This window comes from Orbicella faveolata, unplaced genomic scaffold (assembly GCF_042242905.1).
Source record: "Orbicella faveolata isolate gen_17 unplaced genomic scaffold, um_ofav_v1 contig_15, whole genome shotgun sequence".
NCBI classification, from domain to species: domain Eukaryota; kingdom Metazoa; phylum Cnidaria; class Anthozoa; order Scleractinia; family Merulinidae; genus Orbicella; species Orbicella faveolata.
This window is the reverse complement of record NW_028301542.1, coordinates 1,803,894-1,828,458: the sequence shown is the minus strand read 5'-3', so window position 1 is coordinate 1,828,458 and position 24,565 is coordinate 1,803,894. Positions and strand designations below refer to the sequence as shown.

The 24,565-nt window shown below is 39.0% G+C and overlaps 1 protein-coding gene across 1 annotated transcript; it reads left to right on the top strand.

Annotated features, from left to right (window-relative positions):
• Positions 1-250: 250 nt before the first annotated feature.
• Positions 251-21,871, top strand: LOC110069112 (uncharacterized). The gene is made up of 26 exons (XM_020776571.2): positions 251-519; positions 644-913; positions 2,918-3,229; positions 3,784-10,182; positions 10,812-11,072; positions 11,450-11,758; positions 11,835-11,888; positions 12,103-12,204; positions 12,531-12,625; positions 13,544-13,732; positions 14,401-14,469; positions 14,711-14,822; positions 14,916-15,044; positions 15,256-15,322; positions 15,431-15,533; positions 15,699-15,745; positions 15,958-16,084; positions 16,744-16,850; positions 17,081-17,130; positions 17,668-17,954; positions 18,362-18,436; positions 18,752-18,826; positions 19,337-19,411; positions 19,699-19,746; positions 20,207-20,322; positions 20,492-21,871. Exons 1-26 carry the CDS (start codon positions 438-440, stop codon positions 20,550-20,552), a joined length of 9,621 nt encoding a protein of 3,206 aa, XP_020632230.2. The 5' UTR covers positions 251-437; the 3' UTR covers positions 20,553-21,871.
• Positions 21,872-24,565: the final 2,694 nt, after the last annotated feature.

Genomic DNA, 24,565 nt, shown 5'->3' with positions numbered 1-24,565 from the left:
TGACCGCTTAAATCGGTATTAAATTTCTTATTACAAGCTGTGAAAAATTCAGAAATGTTCGTTAAAAAGTCCGAAGATTTCCTTTCATTAGCTTATCGGCAAGGAATGTTTCCACCAGAAGCAGGGAAAACCATTGGGCGTGAAGTCAATAAAAATACCGCACGCTGATTGGCTGATTTCGTCAAACACTTGTCACGATTTAAAAATAACTCGAAAATTACGTAATGCGTTTTGGTGCTCTCCCAGCGCGGGAATCTGAGAATCTCGAAAAGCGTGTGGCGTTCTCGCGAAGTTTGTTCAAGAATCTTGCTTTTTTCAAGTGGTTTGGAGATTATTATGGTGAAACCAAGCATTGGAGTTGGTTGATAACAAATCTTCTCTCGCGCTGGTGAAGTTAAGCCCCATCCGGCGTAATTGTTACACCTTACCAATGCTCTATGTTGGAATTTACACAGCATGCCTACAGCCTTCGAACACGGATCTTATTTTTAGTGTTTCTTGCATTCTTCGTGTCCACGGGTAAAACACCGCTTGTTCTAGTCACGATTATTTCGAGATGATTCGGAATTTGGGTTCTGTGTTTAGTACAAAAATCCCGCCATTGATTTTTACCATTCCCTTGTTTTTATTTTCAACCCGGCAGGACTCACCGATACTCATTCGAACGCGTGCACGGACGAGCAATCGACCAGAAACAGGAAGTTATTCAATTTCCGAAAGTTTGGCAACGCTTCTGAGCTGGAACAGTGTGTGGATTTCTGTTGCAGAGATGACATATGCGAGCTGGCAATTTTTTCGCGCGGATTTCGCTGTTATGGTGTGTCGTGCGACGAACCAGAACTTTGTCATAAAATATTGGATCGCTTGTTGATGGAAGATGAAAGGCAACTGGTACGGAGTACGAGAAATGCAGGTGAAGTATTTAGGAGGAAATCGCAGAGTTTGATTAATCAAAATGGTAAACTTCAGTTTAATGATAGATTTAAACGAAACTATCATAATTGTTTTCGAAGTTGCCACATTATCTACAACTATTAATATAAAGCAAAGCTTGGACTAAACTGTCAAAAACTCTTTTATCCAGGTAAGCATTGGATGAACACGTTTGATCGTCCACACGCCCCCAGTTCAAACGTCTTCATTCGACATTTTGCACGTAAGAAAACTATTCGATCGTGCAGCCTGGCCTGTTCATTCCAAACGGACACTGGAAACAGCCTTAGGCGAAAATTAAACTGCGGTTAGATATATCGTTCATGACCAAGTTTGGAGCCCCCCTGAAGAAATTTCGTTTAATGTTTATGTAGATTTATTTTTCTTCCTTTAAACTTACTAGCCTTTAAACTTAGTAAACGTTCCTACAAACTATAATAAGCAGGGTGTATGTTCTTGCGCTGATCTAACTTCCCGGGGTGGAAAGGGCGGTATGATCTTATTTGAGAGGTGTTCCCTGTCCTTGAATAACGAATTCCAAACTAACCAAGATAATCTCAATGCAGGATATATTTATTTTTCCATTTTCTTAAAAGAAAAAATAAAACATGTGATGTGGTCTTTACAAGTTTATCTAAGCGTAGTTCTTAAACTTGCAATGATTACTTATTATCTTTAAAAACGAAGGATGCCAAAATATTGGCCAATTGCAAGAAAGTATTAGCCTTGTCAAATTCGGAAAGAGAAGGATTCCAACAGTTCTCCTTAAGAAGACGAACTAGGTCTACCGAGGTTCTCTTCTTAAACAAGCCATGTGAAAAAATATTGCTTACAAAAACGCCTGTCTGGTGAATTGTTTGCTTTACTGCATAGGTCCAAAGCCTGACCAACCTTGCACTAAATTCTGTGAGCCATCGTTTCGAAATTATGATCAGAAAAGTCTGTTTAAGTAGAGAAAAATAACAAAGAAGTGATTGGAAAATAGATTCCTGGATTTCCAGTTAGATAATCATCAATTATAAGCCTAATGAATTCAGTTATTGCAAACTTGATTATTTTAAGTCCTTCAGTTACGTTATAGTTAGCCTCTTTAAAGAATGTGAAAACTTTCATCGAGGAAGTAATGTCTCCGGCTTCTCATAGAAACCTTATCGAATACAAAAGCACACATTCTTAAAATCATTTTTTCATAATCGTTCAGTTTTACCCAAAACATTGTTATCGAAGGAAGAATAAAAGATGTTTTAATTCACCGTTTGTTTTTGAAAATACACTTGAGCGTTTGTTCCCTGTTTCATGTAACTCGGCGAAGTGTAAAATTTTACTGTGAATTAAATAGCGTCACATGTTTGCAAGGTCTAGAGTGGTTTCTACAGGTGGCGGCATAGAATACCTTACAAATCCCCCTGCAGGGGTTTTCCTAACCTAATCAAGCGTTCACAAAAAAGTCATAATTGTGTTGTAAGTTCCTGCTTCTCGCGACATTTGAACAAATTTTAAACCACTGGGAAAATTATACCTAGCTGAAAATGATTGTACCGTAACTTATTCTCTGAAGATGTGTTGTAAGGTTTCAGCAGGTAAATTAAGCTACTTAGTTTGTTATTGTTTTGAAGTGGGTAAAATTAATAAGGTGGCGTTTCTCGATTTAATCAGCTGACTTTTTAAGTTTTCGTCTATCATCAAAGTCGACACATCAATTTTCCTCATTCTTTGTGAGGTAACTGCTTTGACAATGTATTGATTTTGTAAGGATAAGGTTTCTTCATTTTAAACATAAGTGTGACCGGCCCGTAAACAAGAAATATACCCTCACGCAAATTGATTTTGGAAAAACTTTAAGTTTTGTCCCTGATCACTTTCACGTTTTCAACAATCTAACTTGTAAGGCAGTATTCTCAACGTCTTAACCTTGAATTACTTGAACCAAAATGCCGGCCAGTGAGAGAAACAAATGACTAATGACTATCATTCTTACTTTTAGGAACAAAAGATTTTATCAGGCACACTTCACAAGTGGCCAACCCAAGATGTCCGCAGAGATTTGTGCCCAGTTTTCACGTCCTTCTACTTGGTACCAGTTCTCCGCACGAGTTTCGAAAACTGCGTCAGCATTCAGACGTAGGTTCAGGCCAGTGTAGTGCACAGTGTTGTAAATCACGTGGCTGTTTGTTATCTTTTATCGAAGATGAGGAGTGTTATGGCGTTACCGGAGGTAAAGCTAAAACTAACAGTACAAAGGCGATACAGGAATCCAGTATTGGTCTTCAAGTTGCCATAATTGATCGAAATAAAGGTTAGTAAAATAAAAGTTACGAAAGGCAGACTTATGAAGTGTCTTCTATGGCGAAAAGTAAAGCTTCGTCTATTCATTTTTGTTTCACAAAATTAAATCTTATCGTGTGTTAAAGCATATGACCCAAAAGGAAGAACTTCAAGAAAGGAAATGCCTTGATTACTATCTAATATTAGGAGCTATTATCTTTAGTTAGCTTTCTTACTTATATACTTGTGTGTCTTGAACGTGCGTACTACAACCCATTTGGCTAGTGCCGCTTCCAAATCAAAAGAAATTCACCCTACCTCAAATGACAAAAAGCAACAACAAAAAGATGATTATAAAAAAATTCTAATAAGTAAATAAGGTTGCTGACTGCATTGCATTTAAGTTTCATTGTCAGCTCATTAGGTGGAATTTCTAATTTTCCTTTTGTTCTGAATGAAATAATGGTTTTAATTAGTTACCTGGCAATTTGTTAGCACTCGTGCATCATGTACATCAGCACTCTGAATTGAAAACGTCTTTTTCAGGTTTTGCAAGATGACCGCTAATCATTTGTTTTCTTTTAGAGGTGTCCAGAAGCTTGGATGAAGACGAAGACCCGGATGACCTGGGTTCCGATGACAGCGACGTCAAACAGGAGGTCGCTACTCAAACGCAAGCGAAGCCACAACATCCTTCGCCCAAGGTCGAAGTAAAAGTGCAGACCACTCTAACCAACAAAATGTCATCAACCACAAATTCACCCAAAACCGTGACAAAAACAAATGGCAGCAAAGTTTCCAAGGAGCGTTATTTTCAGATTGCTCCGACGAAAGGATCTTTTCAATACCCACAGCATTTCATTACCAAATTGCACGCAGTGCATTCATCAGTTAGAGAAAACAAAATCCATTCAAAACTTTCAACTAAAAAGAGGATTATGAGACCAGATATAAAACTATTGCCACCTGCTAAAGGCTACTCGAGTCACAGAACTCAGAGAAGAAATATGAATCCGAAATCAAATCTCAAACTTGCGGAGGGAAACTTGAGCTCTGCGGCCAAGCCGATTAAAAGGGCGAACCCTTCTAAGATCAAACCTACAGCAAAGGTCACACCGGCAACAAAAGGTGGAAAAACCGCTGAAGCAAGACGTGGAGCCCAAAGCATTAGCACTGAGGGATACTCTAAGATAAAACATGATGTTAAACATCTTGAACAAACCAAAAAGACAGTTACTGTTAAAAAAGCCAGCAGGGCTAATTCTGGAGCAATGAAAACTGGCAAAGAGAATCAAGGAAATACTTTCAAAAGCTCCGTTGAAAAGTCTAATTGGTATATTCCACAGCTTACGGAAGGCTTTAGCGAGGGTTCAACCAGTGGAGATGAAGAGTGGAGTGGAGGAAATGACAATTTGGGTAGAGGAAATAGAGGTTTCAGTGGGGAAGACCTAGATTTGAGTGGAAATGATAAATACTTGAGTATAGAACATAACGATTTCAGTGGGGAAAATAGTGATTTAAGTGGGGAAGACGATTTGAGTGGAGAAGATATAGATTTTTCCGGAAAATATCACGATTTCAGTGGAGAAAATAGAGATCTAAGATTTGACGATAAAGATTCGAGTAAAAACGATAAAGATTTGATGGAAAATAATGACGTTTTGAGTGGAGACGCTAAAGATTTCCAAGAGGACAATGATGTAAAAAAGATAACTCATCGTGCAATGCAGGAAAAAACCTACGTAGGAGAAGACAAAGAAGGGCAAACGAGAGGAAAAATTGATCTTGTTAAAGATTTGGATGAGCTTGGATCGGATGAGGAGGACAGTGACCAAAGCAACAAAGAACAAAGTAAACTGGCCTCAAGAAAAGTTTCAAATTTACCACGAATAAAACACGTGACATCCGGCATATTAAACACCAAAAAGAACAGCAAAATGGACGGTTATGGACAAAGGAAATCTGAGCGAGTAAATGTTCATCAAAAACAGCAGCAAGACAAAGAAACAAAACAGGATTCAAATGTTTCAACTAGAAGGATGAGCAGACCATTACGAGGCAAAAAAAGATTAAAGAATGGCGCTAATGTTGAAACACGGCCCCGTCAGTCTGGTTTGGTAAAGCATAGTGTTATTGTTAGCTCTTTAGGAGCAAAACGTTTAAAGGATAATCTGAACGATCGAAATGGAAAAGGTCAAAAAGTAACCCACGATGTTAAAGCAAATGGCAATAGCCTTACTTCAGAACACTCGACAAAGAAAAGTACTGAAAGTAATAAACAGCTTAAAAGCAGAAAGGAAGGGAAGATTAAAACTCGACAAGACCATCAGCGACAAAGAATGATCAAGTCAACGGTAACTGCGACAAAATTCGCCAAGTTGAGTGGCCTCAAAACTGCATCTGGCCGGAGTATTAAACCAAAGGACAAGAACAGAGACACAAAAACTAGCCAGTCGCTCTCCGGTAGAACGCAGAGTGGAATGAATAAACAAGGCCAAATTATTACAAAATACAAACAGGTCACAAATAGCACAAAATACAAAATACGAGGGGCATCGTCATTGAGAAACACATTCAAAGTCATATCCCCTACGCGTGGAAGTAAAACTTCACTGAACGCTCTTGGAACAGCACACAACAATACGACAGTGTCATCCCAAAAAAGAAAAATGGAAACTTTGAAAGATGCAGTAAGAAGCCAAAAGCATTTAAAATCCAAGGATTATGAGTCATCGAAATCAGAATCCAGTCCAGGAAATTCGAATGCTAAAGGTGATAACTCGAAAACGAAACACAGGAAATCCTTGGAATCTGAAAAATTTCAGGAAAGACAAATAAGACGTGACGATCGGAAACTTACCGTGTCAGGAAGTTATAGAACAATTAGTCAAAAAGAAGGAGAACGTAAGTTTACAAATTTAAACTCCACATTGGAGGACACCGGGAATCTTATGCATTATGCACATAGAAAATTATCTCCTAAACATAAACCATCAGTGAATCGTCATGTTCAGCGTTATTTGCCCACTAAGAAGAGGGCGACGTTCGTTAAAACTACCTCTCTTTCCAAAGAAAGTCATAGGAATTACAAGACCAATCGTTCTGAGACAGTGCAAGCAAAAAGGCCTCATTTCCATCCGATGGTTCGTGTCTTACAAAAAGAGCACAAGTCTCCACATGTAAAACCGACTACTTCCAAGCATCCAACAACTGCAACTTTGAAAAAGAGATCACACGATAACTTGGTAGGCCATAAATCATTGGTAACAACACCAAGGACCCATTCTCATCACACTCTAGCTGTCCTGTCGACTGACAAGCCAGATGATGTATCTTCTAACGAAAACGTTTCCTTGGTATCTCATCCAACCTTTTCATTCAGTCCTCAGTTGATCAATAAGGAAACAAATTCCTCAGTGCGGATTCATACTTCTTCGAACAATGCATTACTTTCTCTAAAACAACGCAGTAACACAAACACTTCAGACACAAAAGCAAGCCTCTTAGCTCATTTTCATCAGGCAGACAGCAGCGGGAGTGATGGCGTCGAGTTTTCCGTAAAATCTCACGGAAAACACCACAGACGTAAGGGGAAACACGAAGAAGCCATTGATGTAGAAGATCTTGGAGACGCTGATTTTGATATAATGATGTCAAACGATATTCCTCACAAAGACTTGCCTAAAAAAGGAAAGGGTAAAAAACGAGACCAGAACCACACAAAGAAAGGTGAAGGGAAACAACGTGACACAAAGGATGATGTTAGTGGAAAGAAAAGGAAGAAAGGCAACTCGCATGAGAAAGATGAGGAGGACGACATTGACAAATCAGACACGAGTTCCGCTAAGAGCCATTCCTCTCACAAACACAAAGATAAAAGTGAAGAAATAAAGAAAAGCACCACCAACAAGCATCATTATCATCATCACTACCATCGCGAAGATGATGCTGACAAAGACCAAGATGAACAGAGAGGGGATGAAAAGGAATCACATCAACACCATCGCAAACACGACAAATCCAGAAATTCCGAACAGAACGACAGCGAGAGAAAGAATCGCCACCATAACACGCACAAGAAACACTCAAATCCTGTCAAGAAAGTCGAGAACGATAATGGTGACGACAATAGCAACATTGTAGAAGGTATCCATGCAAAACATCACCACAAGAAGGTTAAAACAGACGATAGTCGAAAGGACGATTCGGAGAATGAAGGAGAGAAGGAACACCGCCACCATCACAAGCATAAAAAGCATTATGATGATAATCATTGGGAGGGGAAGATCATTCCTGGGAAAGTGAAGCTTACTTATGAGGAGGACAGTGGCAAGAAACGACATCACAAGCATTATGCTCGAGGAGATGATGAAAACTCAGAGAGGAAGAAGGAACACCATGGGAGGAAACACACTTTGAAAGAACATGAAACCCACAGCGATAGCGACGAGGAAAGGAAAATTAAAAAACACCACAGACATTCCGAGGAAAAGACATCTCATACCCATGAGCATGAAGAAGATGATTATGAAAAGAACGAAGAGCACAAAGAATATAGAGAAGACGATGAAGACAGACATCAGTCCGAAGATCGGCATAAGGACGAAGAAAGAGAACGTGCAGAAAAAAGAACTGATGTTAACTACGAGGTGGTTAAAAAGGATCGACATGGGTTGGTTCACAAAGAAACCAATGATGATGACGATAGTGAATCTTCAAAAAGAAAACATGATAATAATGATGATGATGATGATGATAGTGATGAAAAACAAAACAGTGAGAATGACAGTGATGAAGACAAAGCCAGCGCAGACGGCGATAATGGCAGCAGTGAAAATTTGTCACATAATCGAGTAGTTTTAGGTGAGGATTCTGAAAGTGACGATGACGATGAAGACAAGCATGCAGAGGAAAGTCGTAAAAGTCATAACAGGCACGGGCACGGAAAAGAACATGGCGACAATGAGAGAGAAGATGCAGGGTACGATACAGAGGATCACGACAGTACTAGCCATGAAGAAGATAACAAATCTGCTTTTCACAACAGGCATAAACAGGAAAGACATTGGGAATCAAAACACAAACATTTCGTGTTCCATGAACAATCTAATAATGATGATGATAATGATGATGACCAAAATAATTTCAAAAACAGTAGGAGGAATTACAGAAAATCGTTTATATATCACAGGAAAAGGAACAAACAAAGGAGATTTAGACAACATCATGAAAACGAGAGGAGTAGGGAAGAGGAATTTTACAAAGATAATCAAGACGAGGAATTTCATGTTCATAAGCAACATCCGGACAACATTTCTAAACATCGTCATTATCATCACAGACCTCGCGATGGAAATGATAATGAGAACACGGAAAAGTATGACGATCGTTATGAACCAAAAGAAACACACGGCGAGGACTCCTTTAGACATGATGAAGGAGGTTATGAAAGCAACCACGAACACAACGAAGAAAAAATGCGTGACTATAAGAAACAACGCGAGGAATCAGAAAAGTTCCAGAAGCCAAATGTTGAATTTGAGGAACATAATGACAAACGCTTTCATCACGAAAAAGAGCGTCACCACAGTGGTTACATTTCTCGAGAGAGGGATCACGATGAACGGAAATTTAAGGAAGATCTACACGACAGGAACTTCCCAGACTCTCCACATCGACACGAGCAAGATGCTTACAAAGATAGATTTAGAGAAGGTGAGAGGCCAGCTGATGATGATGAAGATCACCGTGCATACTATATCGAGGGCCGCAAATATGAGCCCAGGCATAGGAAAAAGGGAGATTGGAAGCATCGCCACTTTCACGCGGTCGAAGAGCAGGACCTTGAAGGAACTGGAGGTTCATTTGATTCATCAGCGTGGATGCACGACGAGAATTCAGAGGATGATCATTATTATGGTGGCGAAGGCAACCAGGAATACCACAGAAAGAAGCACCGCAAGCATAAGCATCGTAAACACAGGCAAAGCTATGAATACTGGGCTTACAGAGAACAAAATCCATACTACTACAGTTACAACTACCACAAGTCTCGACCTCGGTATGGATATTATAAACCGCAGCTCACTGTTCGTCCTCCCCCTAGGTGGCATAAATACCACTATGGAGGTTACGGCAGATGGAAGCCAAAGCCTACTAGCTGGTACCCAAATAAGGAGCATTGGGATAGGAAACCATCTTGGAGATCATTTGAGGAGAATAAGCCAACAGACGGATACCAGTGGCACACGTTTTACAGTGACCGTGGTGGCACAAATCAACCCAAACCCACTCCTTACCCTATGGCACCTTCTCATGCCTGGCTTCCCACAAATCCAAGATGGCAACAACCCGATCAATCACAGCGAGGATTTGGAGGTGGCACTTGGTCTCCTGGCCACGGTCAGGCTCCAGAAAAACAATACAATGACTGGAGTAAACAAGGGCCATCAGCCCCATTAAATCAGGGTGCAGGCAATTACCGGCCTCAGCAAAATTCGGCTGGATTGCAGCCGTCGAGAAGTCTCGGTTCTTCCATGCCAGCCCGCCAGCAACAACCACAAGGCGTACAACCAAAGTACGTTCCTCCTACTCAACCCAATACAAATGGGGTAGTTAGCCAGACAAGGTTTCGTCCTACGGTCCGCAGGCAATATCAAGCCCCACTGCCTTCGCAAGTCTCAAGCCCCACAAATATCAGCCAAATTAAGAGTATTATGGATAAGTTGAACACGCCGCCTTCGGCTGTAGGTGATCTGCAGGCTGGCGGTGCTCCAACTGTCAATCCAGTTCCAGCACAGAACAATGCTAATAACAAAAGTGGACTCCTTAGGATGAACTTAACGTCCGATGATCAACTACAAAATAGGAATCGTCTGAATGGATTTTTTAATGAAGAAAATGGAGGAAAGAAGAAATCTGAGATCATAAGGCCAACGAATGTCAGTCATGGTCTACAAGCTGCAGGAAATTCATCTTCATCAGGTAAAAATTAGATGTACTTTTGGTTTGCTTTATAAAGTTTCTAGATTCCTTAAAAATAGTCGATCAAGTACAGAGAAAAATAGCTGGGTAGAACCTGTAATGGGACAGGGAAGGAATAGGTGGTTATTTTAATCAGGATTTTACGTCTGTTTCGTGGTCGAGGTGTTTGAACTGAGGGAGTTGGTAAGGAATTACCAAGTTCACAACATGGCGCTAATTTGGTGTATCGTGTTTACGATGACCTTGCACTTTCATCTGTTTGAATGTTTATTATCAAAGCATTAGCCGGTCATGACTTTCTCGCACACACGATAAATACTTGTGATTAACTGGGCAAAATATCAAAGAATGGGAAATCAAATTTTATACACAATGACCACACCTTCACCTCAGTTAGAGGGCAGTGTTTTCTCAGTGTACTATTTTATTTGTAAGTTTGTTTGTTTCGCTTTGTATCTCAACTCCTCCACATATTCGAGTTAATGAACATTCATATTGGAGGAAGATTTTCATTAAAAGAATATGTACTTTTATGTATTTCAAGTTACATGCATTTTTGTTGCACGCTCTTCCTTCGGCCATGTCTTATTAGTGATATGCTGTGATCACTTTCATTCCTTCTCATGTAGCAAACACTTCACACCACGTCCAACAAAATCCACCCAGTATCACCAGCACGCCAGCTAAACCTCTGCACTCCACCCAAGTAGCAAATAAGACAACTGTAAGAAACACCACCCCTACAGAGACAACAAGCAGCCACACCAGCAAGCCGACTGAACCTGCGCAGAACAGCTCCACAACAGCCACGCCCACACATACGACTACCGTTGAGCAGACCCCTCCAGGACCGAACTTTGGAGACGTCTCTCAATCTGATGACTCTTCAGGTATAGAAGTGAAAGAGTCAGAGTTATATCGTATAATAGTTAGCTAAAAGTAAAACCGTAGCTTGTTTAACATTTGTTTGGTATGAAATTCTTAACCATGATAATGACAGGCCATTCATTTCTCCTTAATAATTCAAACATGAAGGTAACGCGAGAATAAGTGAACTGATGAAAATAAATAACTCAAGCTAGGAATTCTCCTAAAATGTACATTAGATGTAAACGCACATGAGTATGGAGAAATCCTATTTGCCATAGAATTACTAGATACCAAGGTTATTCACATAAAGATAATTCGAAATTGATTGATGTCAGACCATGTTTTTTAAAAAATCTACAATTCTCAAACAAAAACACGTTCTGCATTCACTCATCAGAAACAGGAAAGAAGCATCGCAAGCACCGAGCACCTGTCTGCATCGCAGGAAAAACCACAGATGACGTCACTCTGCTGCGAGGAAAAAGAGCAGGAAACTTCACCAACATTGGTGACGTGGGCGACTTCGAGATGTGTATCAAACGGTGCTGCCAGCACCAGAAATGCGACCTGGCCTTCAAATCCGCAGAAACTTGCTTTCTTGTCAATTGTTTCAGTAAAGAATCGTGCCAGACCTCCCCCTCTCTTGACGACATATTTAGTCCGCGGATGTGCTTTGTGACAAGGCATTTGAAAGACGACGAGAAAGGTAACCAAGCGTTACATTAATAAGGTTTCAACATATTTCACGGATTGACATCATTGTTGACTTATTTGTTTTCAAGACACTCCAGGTCAAGACAGAGATGATGAATGGAACGACAAAGTCTCCCCTTCAGGTAATATAAAGACAGAAATAAGAAATAACCACCACCTACATATAAAAAAATAAGAGTCATTCTTCCCAAAAACTAAAGGCTGGAACGGGCTTAATGGATAGGCGAACAAGAATTCCACATTCTGCATGTTAACCCTAATTTTAAATGGCCATTTTTCCACTTATATGACAAAACTTTGAACGAACATGTTTCAACCTGTCATTTTCTCATGCAGGAATTCGTGAAGTTTGTGACGTCGAAAAAGCACTTGGTTTATTGTGGAAGAAAACGATCGCAGGACGATACTCTGCTCATCCGTGCCCTCGTGGTGCTAAAGGTAAGTGAGATACCGCTGAACTAGGTCTAAAGATGATCACTGCTGGCCCACTGCAATCACGATGAAGTAATTTATCAAAAACAAAAATGCCAAAAATGCAGAACAGGACACGCTTGTTTGTTTGTTACCTTTACAATTTAACGATAAGTTTGATATACAGCGATCAATCAATAAGTATAAGTCACAAATTTTAAAGGTATCTGGGTTTATAAAAACATCCTTCGCTAATGGTTTCGACATAACTGGATCAACTGAATATAACGGTAATAAACAACTAGCTTTTTATAGTATACTCAGTGTAATCACCTCCCATCTTAACCAATCAGGTTTTGTCAAGCGACGCTGCGAAGCTGACTCAAGATGGCTGCCACCGGATTTTAGTGAATGTATTTCCAAAGATTATCAAACACTCTTCGACAAGGTGAAGCAACGTTCAGAAAAAAATCGGTTTGTACCACTCAGAGAGATATTAGTGCGCTCGTCCCGGATTGAGCAGTCCAAGTTCGAGCCCTGGAAAGGGACATTGCATTGTGTTTTTGGGCAGGACCTCTCTCCACCCAGGTGTACAAATGGGAGCTTAATGCTGGGGGTAACTCTGCGATGGACTAGCATCCCGTCCAGGGGGGAGTAGAAATACTCCTAGTCGCTTCATGCTACAGAATCTGCCATAAGCTCCGACCTGAAGGACCACTTGGCTGTTATGCAGACTTTACTTTTTACCACTCACAGACAGACAATGACTTTCATAGCAAACACCCATCAACGGGCAAAGAATTTGAACCCAAATTGTTTCTTGCACATTGTTACACGTCTCTGACCGATTACAATGGAAAGAAAACTAGTCAAATTAGCTATTCCAAGAAAATAGACTTCGTATCAAATAACCCATAGTTTGAAGTCACTTGACTATTCCCATTTGTTACAATCTAGTTTGGATCACTATAGTTGTTTCGTCACTTGAGGAGTTGAGTGACGACAGGCGCACGTTTAGATCAATTTAGCGATCTCTAAGGACTTTAACCTTTATGTCAACTAAAATAACTCCAGTCATGTTGAATTTAAGGTGCTCAGTTACGCGGTATTTTGAGTTATTTTGACCGCGTACAAATTCACCATTAAATTGAAGTAAACCTGAAAATAGTACTTCACTAAGAGAGAAAAACACCAAAGAGATAAGAATAAACCATAAAAGAACAAGGATGGTTAAGGATGGAGAAGAGTATAACGGATTACAGACGACGAACTTGGAAAAAATAGGGTACACTTTTGAAGATGGGCAGAACGCAACGCAGCTCCTTTAAAAATAAATAATCATGGCATCATTTTCTTCCATCCACAGTCGAAAAAGCTTGCCACTGGAGCCGATCCCAGCCCTCTCATCCGGGAACTCTCACAACTGACAACTCAGAACATTGACAACTCATTGATCTTTGGAGGGGACCTAGATCGAGCTACAGACATCATGGCGGCCATAGTTCAACATAACGGACAAACAGAGCTTCTGGACATGACCAGAGAAGATGTAGAGGTACACAGGGACAGTGTAAAGCTCTTGGCTTTAATTATATCATCACTGAATCGGGTGGGGGAGGGAGGGGGGGGGGTGTTCCCTCATATGGGCTATATAGGTACGGGTATAAAGGGTATGGTTGTCAGAAAGAGGGTATCGATTTTGGCCATTTTAGTCTCAAATGGGGTATAGCCTTTTCACTCTGGTCTTGAATTGTTAGAAGCTACTTTTTCATCATCACCGATAAGACCATCAACGAAAGCCCTTAACAATGCCTTAAACATCGTTCTGAACTAGTGAACTAATTATAGGGAAGGTCTAAAAGAGGGTATTGAGTCAGGTCTTAAATATACAGGGTATTGAATTTTTGGGCAGGTCACAAATAGGTGGAGAAAATCGCAGAATTTGGTCTTAAAATAGGGTAAGGGTTCTGGGAAGCGAGCCACACACCCCCACCCAAATTTTCTGGGAGTACCCCCCCCCCCGGCATTGAATACTATCTGATTATTACAAAGTGCGCCAGAGTGCAACACGTAAACGAGGAAGAATTATCACTCCTTAGTAACAGAGATTATAAAGTTTGTTTCTGCCTGTCTCCACATGTACAAAACGAAGACTTTCGAAAAAAGAAAAAGCAGGTTGCCTCATTTCAATCAATTTTAATATTGCGTTTGTTTTTTAAACAGAATTTTGTACGAGCGAGCAGCAATCTTTTGGACATGACCAATCAACAAGAGTGGTCCAACATTCAAAAGGTAAAACAGAAACGAACGAACGTTCGAATTTCTTCGTGAACAACTGCTTTCTATTTCTCACTTTTCTTTAAATTTTCTTTTCCTTAACTTTTCTCGCCGATGAAATAGGCAGGGTTAAAATTAAGACCTTAACATCCCAGGCAAATTGTTTGAATAAAAAACGTAAATTCCCCAAAATAATCAAAGAAATTGTGTAAAAACGGAAAAGATAATTCTGATACCGATCTTGTTAATTTTTCAGAATAAACCGGGAACAGCAGACGTCCTTCGTTCAATGGAGATGTTCGCGCTTCAAGCAGCTATGCGCCTTCCTCGTGAGGACATGGCGGAACCGCTCATTACTAACAATATAAGTGAGTCTTGTTTTTTTTGTTTTATTATTATTATATTTTTTTTGTTGCCACTAATAAACGGAACTTGATTGAAATGATCACTTCGTCTCATAGTCATTAAGATGGACCGGAAGTCTCCTGGAGATGGCGGTTTGACCTTCCCAGACTTTTCCAACTCAAAGATAAGCCGTTGGGACGCGAGACATGACGTCATTGCGCTGCCATCGTCCGTCTTTGACCGAGGTAAGTAAACAAAATACGACTTATGAAGCTGCAATTGGGTTTGCGAACGTTGAAAAAGTTGACCTAAATTTTTCGTGCTCTAATTCGGTGGTTATTGGTCTTGGGTTGCGAAAGAGGGCTTTTTAACGTGAAGTTTGGAGTGTCTACTTTTGCGGATGGTAGGTTACTCTTAAAATTTTAGAGTATATTTGATTTGTTGATATCTTTTCAGGAGAAGTTAGCACGGCCAGCATCAGCTTCAAAAGTTTACCATATTTACTCCCGGATTCAAATGTGAGGTGAGCCGACATCACATCAAAATAAATCGATTATTGGCTTCAGATATGGTTCAAGAACTGTCTTGTTTTACATTTTAATTTAATATACTCCCGAACTTTTTTCCACAGTACCGGTCTGGGACCAAATTCCAAAGTGATATCCACGGTGTTACACCCCCACCCTCAGGAAAAGATTACCCCACCCGTGACAGTAGTCCTGAGTCATATCAAGGTGAGTACCATACTAAGTCAATCTGGTTGAATTGGAATAAATGATGATTTAGTATGTTCAGTATTGGGCTACTATATTTCATAGGTGTTGTACACATTTTTCAATCAACTAGGGCACAAAGGATGCCTATATAACCCGTCTCTTTTTTCTATTTTCTTCTCACAGCGAAGAAGAGGAAATCCCAAATGCGTTTTCTGGGACTATACATTAAAGTAAGTAGCAACGGTTCATCTGTTGACGCTTGCGCCATTTTTTTACAATGGGCAAAAATGACGCCTTACTCGAATGGCTTTTCAACAGATAAAGTATATTAGAGAAAATGACAGAACACTTACAACGCGTCTTAGGAATTAATCAACCCCCTCCCTCAAATATGGAACTTACCATCTCCAATGCGACTCTGTTGTATTGTTTTCTTAACCAGTCCCCATAGAGGAGGTGCGTGGTCATCACGTGGTTGTTGGTTAGCTTTTAGTAACCATTCCCACTCGATCTGTCAATGCAGTCATCTGTCAAACTTTGCAGTTCTGATGGATCTTTCATCTGACGAGGTAAGAGGTTCAAAGCTTAACTTTACAATCATTTTGAAAGTTCTTGGGAATATTCCATCTGTGAGACCTGAGATCATAGCACTGTGTTTTTTGTTTTGTAAACCAGGGATTAGATGTGTAGGACAGTTATGATGGAACAAATTATTAAGTTATTAGTATATTAGGTAATCGTGCAATGAGGGATTTAGGGAACGTTAATTTGGGATGATTTGGATCAGAACCAGTGACCCAAGATCACTAAGATCATGGTGCATCAAAGGAAATGATGAATCTGTGAATAGAGTGATCGTGGATCCCTGATCCAGATCCAGATTACCCCAAAGGAACGCATTCTTACACTACGAAAATTATCTCAATATTTGAAAAGAATTTTAAATATCACGAGTAGTGTAAATCCTTAATTGCTTTCATACAATTACTCATTTATAATATGACTGAGTAACTTAAGAAAGCGCGCGCGTTAATGTGCACTGCAGTGTAAATTGAAAATCAACTTTGAATTGGCCTGCTCTCAGCCAATCACAATAAAGTAATTTTCTTAGTCATAAAAGTTATTACTTAAAAATTATTATTAATAGTTAATTTGCCTTTAAACATCCTAATTTGTCTGATGTATTTCAGTAATAAATCAGCTGCCAATGTTCCCTTTCTGTTTGCAGGTTTCACAGAAAGAGCAGAAGAGGGAACGGACCATGGCCCTGATGTGGATTGGGATCCCTGTGCTGATCGTAGGAGTGATTGGTGGCCTGTATATGTCATTCAGCTGGTAAGATTGCCAAGCGACTAAGGTGTGACAGAAAGTTACTTTGATACACATTTCCATTCCCAGATACTCAGCTTAATCATCACAGTGTATTATACCACGGTTATTTTCTTAGTTATTTTCATTTGTTTTCCCTTGTATCTCGTTATCTCCTGCTTCCACTTTACTTGAATTTGAGAAATTTGGCATCCACGCATACTTACATGTATGTTTTGCCTTTTTACGAATCACAGGAATCGAAAATCAGGAATGCCAAGCACCGTAACAAGGCCTTCCGCAGCACGTAAGTGCCCCTTTCTACAGATATTTTATCGCTTTTTTAATAACAAATTATATAGTTTGGGTTTCTTCAAATTAAACCTTCCTATTTAGGACTGTTTTCATTTGTAAAGTTCTAGCTATAGAAAATACTTTTAAAGCGCAAATTGCATAATTTCAATACCAGACTGGCCATTTGAAATGATACCAAAATATTTTCTTTGTTCTGTTTGAGCTTAATTTTCATATGCCTAAAATTATTTTACATATGCCTAAAACGTTTGAAGCGTCTATTTCGTATCATGATCAGGGAAGGTTCGGACTGAATCAATATTTGATCTCAAGTAAACGTTTAACCACATCATTCATTACATTACGATAATGTTGCGCTGGTTGTGTCAGCCTTATGGAAACAAGATCATGGTGGAAACTTGAGGAAACTATGGCGTCGGAGCGGAAAACGAAATGTTAAACCAATCAACTCAGAAAATAAAAAAAGAAACGTAATAAATTTCTCTAAGCCTTGGGTTGTATTCATGTCTCTTTTATATTTATTTTTCAGTAAACGAAAAAACTGGTTTACTCGGACAGAGAGTGGTGACAAGTCAGATCCGTGAGGAATTCCCAGCCTCGCCAACACGTGACCTCTACCGCGCACTGTCTCCTGGGTATTCACCAACTGGTGATCTTGAATGGCAGGACGAGTTTGATTTTGAGATGGAGTATGGTGACCAGGGATTTAAGCAGATGCTTCTTCCTAAGTTACAGATGCTGCAGAAACAACTGATCAACGAATTTTATGATGGCGACAACATGGAGACGAAAAAAAGGAAGATACTAGAGAGCAAGGTGGGAAAATCAATTTAAATTAATGGAAAGAATTACCAAGAGATGTAGTGGAAGCTGACACCTTTCAGCAGTTTAAATCTAAGCTCAAATTGCGGTTAAATATTTAATTCTAATTGAGGATCTTAATTATAATTTTGATTTTAACATGCTTTGAGGGGAGTTTTCACATCGGGACAACCTCTTAACTTCCTTTCCTAGATGCGTCTTTCTTTATCTTTTTTTTTTTTGTTTCTTATTTTAAGTTTTTAATTATAAATCTAGTTTGCCTCTTGAATAAATAAAGTATGTAAATTGTTTAGAAATCAAAACAATTGGAATTATTGGGAAAATTGATTAATAACTCTCGGGCTAAAATTCGTCTGCTTTTTAAGTGTTGTTGACTGAATTCTTTCTTATTTCATGACCAGTTGAAGCAAAAGTCACAGATTACCGCCCAAAGCCCAGTTCAGAGCGATGCAGTTGAATCAGTCCATAGGCAAGCGGTTAGTATACTTATATCTCAATAATTATTACTTTCAGGTGTTTTCTTGTAAGACTGTTAATGTCTAGTTGTATGTTTCTATAGCGTATTTCCAATACTTTAGATCTTTAGATCGTTAAATCATTTTATCAGAGCTACCAAGATGCCACTTACAAGAACGTATACTTTAAATTTATAACTTAACATTAGGCTCCGAATCCCGCGTTCAGAAATGGAAAGTTGTAAGCATTGAGTCCCCTCATAATGCCAATTTGATGTAAATGCTTACAATTATTCACCATTTAGGTAATCATGAGTCATGTTGCTTTGTACACAGATCCAGCATAAGCCACAGATCCCAGTCCAAAGTCCAATCCAGTCCGATGTAGTTGAGTCATTTCACAAACAAACGGTAACAATCACGGTGAAATTTCAGATATTTCCTCCCTTAAGTTCGTGAACAAAATGATCCAAGACTCATAAAGTCAACACAGTATTGTAATTGTTTGAGTCGTTGACCATTCGATCAGTCTAACCGATACTCATACCACAAGTCAATTGTCCTTTTAGGCTACCCCGTTGGAAATTGATCTTACGATCGCCAAAATTACACTCCCCAACCACTCCTCTTAGGTGGCTAATTTGTCATTCCGATGACCACAAGCTCTTTCGCTAATCGTCGGAAAAACGACCTCGGTATTTCTAGTAACAAAAGGGTTATTATTTTAGGTTTTATCACCAAAATGGGGCCACTACAGTAGACCATTTCTTGTTATGGATTCAGCTGATAGTGAATCCTCAGTTAAAAAACCTTTGGTTAGAATTTTCAAACGCCATATGTATAGCTCATTTTAGTTTTGGTCCATTATACTTCAATCTGTAATCCTTCTAATCGATCTACATGCTAACACTGTGCCAACAGATCCAAGCAAATCCACAGACCACGGCCGACAGTCCTGTTCAGTGTGAAACAGTTCGAACTGTAAATAGACAAACGGTAAGATTTTCTGTATTTGAGGCCCAGTTTACACTACGCGGGAGAAATTTGAAAACGGAGGTTTCACTCTGAAAAGGCATCAAATCGTGCTATTCAGAATTGATATTTTTGTAGCTCTATCAGAAACTGAATCGCTTATGGTAATGAACAAGTAATGTAAACAAGGATTATTTTCAGTTGTTCACATATTTTTTAATTGGCGTTATGCCATTATTTGGACCTTTTACTATTTTGAACAGACCATTATAGATCAACTAATATAACCTTTCTAACCGTTTCTCACACAGAACCAAGCAAAGTCACAGACAGCACCTGAGAGACCACTAAGACAAATGGTAAGGATTTTCCAAAACATTTAGCTTACTGGTGTTTTTCCTTATACAAATTTACTATAATCTTATACATTCATTTGCACTAAAACTCATCTTATTACATGGCTAGCTTAGTGAGCGAGCAAGATGAACCGAATCCTCCACTGTGATTGGCTACCCGAGCGGGCAAGATGGCGCTATCTTGCTCACTCGGGATTACCCGTCGTGTCTCGCAAGAAAATAGTTTTTCCATATAAATCTTTTAGTGACCAAGCTTGTTCGGTCGAGATGGCTGGATATTGGCCTCGTTCTTTTTTGTGTTTTTATGGACCTATAATTATGTAAATTATACTGTTGAATTAACCCATGTTTAGTTGATAACAGAATTAATTAACCTTACAAATTCCTTCATAACTGCACTACAGCAAAGTAACCGGGTGAAAAGTTTAAAGAAAACCACTAAAATAATCAGTTTGATTCGTAGAAGACTTATTCAGGCAGAAAACTTCGAGTGAGGTTCGCGGATGAAAAGCCTCCTGGACGAAATCTCACGGATGAAGATAAAGAGCGCTTTAAACGGCTTCAAAGAATGGAGAGAAGGTATAGTTGAGAGGACTTTTCTGAAAGAAAAACGTTCTTCGACATTTGAGCCCGTGGGGGGGGGGGGGGGGGGGACTTTCATATATAGAAAGGCCAGGGGTGCTCGTCGTATCAGTTTTGGGGTTCATGAAGATTATTTTTTCTTATTCGTACCTTTCTTATTTTGCAGAGTGTTTTTTCAGCATCTTAGTAGATGGACAGCCAACAGCCACCTTAATTTATCAGATTAGCCTTTTATAACGAATATTTGTAAATACATTTATAAATATAGTTAGTTCTTGATATATAAGAAGCATTGAGATGACTGGAGACGTACTACATATCGAAAGTCATTTCGTAAATTGTGAAAGTCACGCCAGAACCAGATTTTCACAATACGCACTTTTTAATGGATTAAGATTTTACCTTGTCTCCAACTCTTACTAGTTATAGGGGAATTGGGGAAATTAAATCTCATAGTTCTTTATTTATTTATTCCGCAAGTCCCTGGAACAATGTCATAATTTAAACAACCATAAAATACCTCACCTCTGAAAGCGTCTCTAGATATTGATATTTTAATTGTAAAAACGTAATTTGTTTCAATTGTAAATAATGTAATTTAACATCCGGCCAGTAATACTAGCATCAAACAAGATAGCCAGCATTTCACAGCTCACAACATCAAGTCTGGATATGGCTCACATAATTACATCGCGCAAGTACACTGCATGCTGTTAGGAACATTTTGTAAAATTAGATGGACGCTTTCATTTCAAGCAATTTAAGGTCCACGTTACGCCGAAGAAATTTGAAAGCGCAGCAATCACCGGTCATTTTGGATTTGTGTCTGAAGAAAACTTGGTCAGGGAAATCGCAAGACTATCGTGACGCCATCGTTTTCAAAAAGCTCCGTTTTAAAAATGTTCTCTGTCCACACTAAAGCGCAAAGCCGGCGTTTTCAAATCACTCCTATTTGAAGAGCGTTTTCGAAAAGCTCCGTTTTCGTGACGGATTAGTGTGCACGGTAGGCCTAACCGTAGAAATGAAGCTGCATTTTCACATTTCTCCCGCGTAGTGTTGACGGGGCCTCAGGTAATTTTAAACCATACAACACTGATCAGCTTAAAGCACCGGTGAACGAAAGCCATAAAGCCAGCAGCCTGGTTTTAGAAAGAAAATGATAAAATAGATATTACAAACCCAAATGCGACACAAAACAGTAGAGGTTACATTACATCTTGTTTATATTATATATCTGACTCAACAGCCAATTGGCTATATGTTGTAAATATCAATATCGAGCATTTTATTATCTCGATATGACTGACAGGGTTTTACGTTGCGAGCATTTCCTTTCATTTTATTGGAAGACAGCCTTAACAAGAAAATAATGTTCTTATCTAAAAGAAAAGTACCTGTGCTGATTATAAGGAAAAACTATCGCTTGCGAAATTACCAACAGTTTGATCTATAATTTGTAAGTACAAGTCGTTTTATACTTTTGTTATATAAAAATTGTGTAAGGCGCAAATAACCCATTTATTAAACCAATCATAACACGTTACAACTTGCCTCATGTATTTTTATAATGGCTTGCTTGGGGAAGTATTTTTCATCCCATACAGTCAGTATAAATGTAAAAATTTTGGCTGTTTTGAAGTTATTGAAAGTAAAAATTGCTTTTGTTGATTTTCTCCAAATTGAAGCGGCTTTTGTGAAAACCAACTAGATCACGTTCAGTTATTTATCATATCAATGGGAAAAATATGAGGGAACATTATTCCCCTGTGGTCGACGGTTGCTTGATATTTATCCGGGCATTTGATCTTAAAAGGTTTCATCTAGCATGCAACTGAAAGTTATTACTATATGTAGTTCCTTGTGGTTCTCTTTATTATGCCTTACAAGGTGGTTCTCACAAGCAAATTTGTAAACGAGGCTTCAGTTTGTCCCAGTTCAACCGAAAGCCATTGAACGGCACGTTCTTGTGGCAAAAAACAACACAGCTGTCACATTGTTCAAGACACCTGGTTCCAGTGGTGGTAACATTTTATTCTGTAGATGAAAGCCTAGTGTGTCGCCATGCAAATGAAGCTTAAATAATTTTAATTAGGTACTATTGATAATGCAACTTACACGACGAGGTTTCAACGGCAAACAATGAAAAATCACGGTTACTTTCAAACCGACCTTGAAGATTTTATTCCGATGTTTGTCTTGCAGGACAATAGTGTGCATTTAAAGAAGATTTCCAGTCCATTCTGCGCAGTCTCAGCACCCTAATGTTTATAAGCATTATAAATCTCACTCGATGGAATGCGAATCGATGTTATTCGTTATGAACCACATACCTTATTTTGAGGCCTTCTCAAATTCTTTTTCCCACAGCTTCATTGAGTTTTACACCTGCGAAGTTGTTTCATCAAGTGATATAAGAAAGAAAGAAAGAAAGAAAGAAAGAAAGAAAGAAAGAAAGAAAGAAAGAAAGAAAGAAAGAAAGAAAGAAAGAAAGAAAGAAAGAACGAACGAACGAACGAAGTATAAAGTTTCGACCGCTTCGCATCCTTAATGGTGGTTGTTTTGAAACTTTGAATTTACTTCATGTAAGTAACTGCAAAATGTTTACATTTTCTGATTTCTTACATGGAAGAAAACAAAAAACGCAAACAAACTCTCGAGAGTGCGCAATACGGACTGGAAATCATCTTTAATAGTGCGCATAGTGTTTTTTCCCGACGTAATTACCCTTATTATAAGCAAACGTTGTCTGAAATCTGTACATTTAAAACGTTAGGCCTGAATCCATAGGAAACTGAGTCAAAGCCGGACCCATTAAATCAATCTCCCAAGTTTCATGTAATTTATCAATAGGAGGGACAATACCTAATCACATTTCCATTCACCAAGAAAAGGATGAAAATATAGCTAGGCAAAGCACAGAAGTGTAATTTCCTAAGAGAATTTATAATTGTAGAAGATATTGTAATTAGATTTGACCATTGCCACGTGAACATAATTCAACCAATGAGTGCGCGCGTCAGATTCAACTAAACTCCAGGCCCCGGTTGTTCGAAGACTGGATAACGCTATCCACCGGATAAATCGCTATTCAGTGGATAAACGTTAACAAAACAAACAACGCTATCCACCGGATAATGATTTATCCGGTGAAAAGCGTTATCCACCTTTCGAACAACCCGGGCCAGCTATATATAGCAATTGAAAATGATCCTGTCACTGATGGGTATAGATTTTCTGTTAACTTCTCCACACCTTTCTGTCTGGAGACGTTATGGTATTGTAAGGAGAGTTTTGATGATCACCAGAAGGATCGAAAATTTAGTAGTATCTGTCGTTGTGTACTATTTAGGTGACGGTTTTAAAACACGCGACCTTTTGTTTGCTTTAGGTCTTCCCCTATATATGTGATTAACAACAACAGACACCACAGTTTGGCATTGAAAATAAAAGCAATTTTACCATAATGATACCCTTTCAAGACAGATGTTTATTCAGAAAAATTTGCAACTAATTAGGCCCCGGTCACACTACGCCAGGGGAAACGGAAGTCCAACTCTGAAAACGCATCAAATGTGCCATCGTTTTCGAAAAGCTACGTTTTCGAAATTTTTTCTGTCCACCGGAAAGCGAAGAGCCGGTGTTTTCAAATTCGTCCGGTTCGAAGAGCGTTTTCAAAAAGCTCCGTTTCCGTGACGGATCAGTGTGGACGGCAGGCCTAACCTAGAAATATAGCACCCTTTTCAAATTTCTCCGGCGTTTGTGTGGACGTTGCCTAAGATCGCAAAGTTTACAATCTGTCGGGCTTGTCATATCTTCGTAAAAGTGATTACTTTACTTGCTATTGTTTTGAACGTCAGATTTTTTTTTCTAGTTTTCATCCTTCATGTTGAGGACACATGAACAGATCCGTGGAAAGTGTTGTGTATAAAAATAAAAACAAAAAATGAAAAACAAAATCGAAATTTTAATACATATCCTAAAAGCTGTAGCACTAATTTCTTCAGTTTTGAACCTCAACTAGCTACAAGTTGAAAATTTTTCTTTTTGCATGTCTTTGAGATGCAAAACGCCTGGTATTAGAATATTAAAAGAAATATGTGTTATTTTCGAGTAATGCGTCAAAAGTTGACGAGCGTTGATCACAGTTGATCGTAATTTAAAGATGAGACCAAAACACAACGAATCCTTCACAAAAACAATACGACTATCACTCTTAAATTTAAAGGGTTCCAATATTTAT

What these genes read in the sequence shown, in the direction of transcription:
- LOC110069112 (XM_020776571.2), top strand. Translation starts at nt 438, where the DNA reads ATGTTGGAATTTACACAGCATGCCTACAGCCTTCGAACACGGATCTTA. An exon ending in GTGCCCTCGTGGTGCTAAAG is followed by an intron (nt 12,205 to 12,530) that starts GTAAGTGAGATA and finishes TTAACCAATCAG; the next exon opens with GTTTTGTCAAGCGACGCTGC. An exon ending in TGACCAGAGAAGATGTAGAG is followed by an intron (nt 13,733 to 14,400) that starts GTACACAGGGAC and finishes TTTTTTAAACAG; the next exon opens with AATTTTGTACGAGCGAGCAG.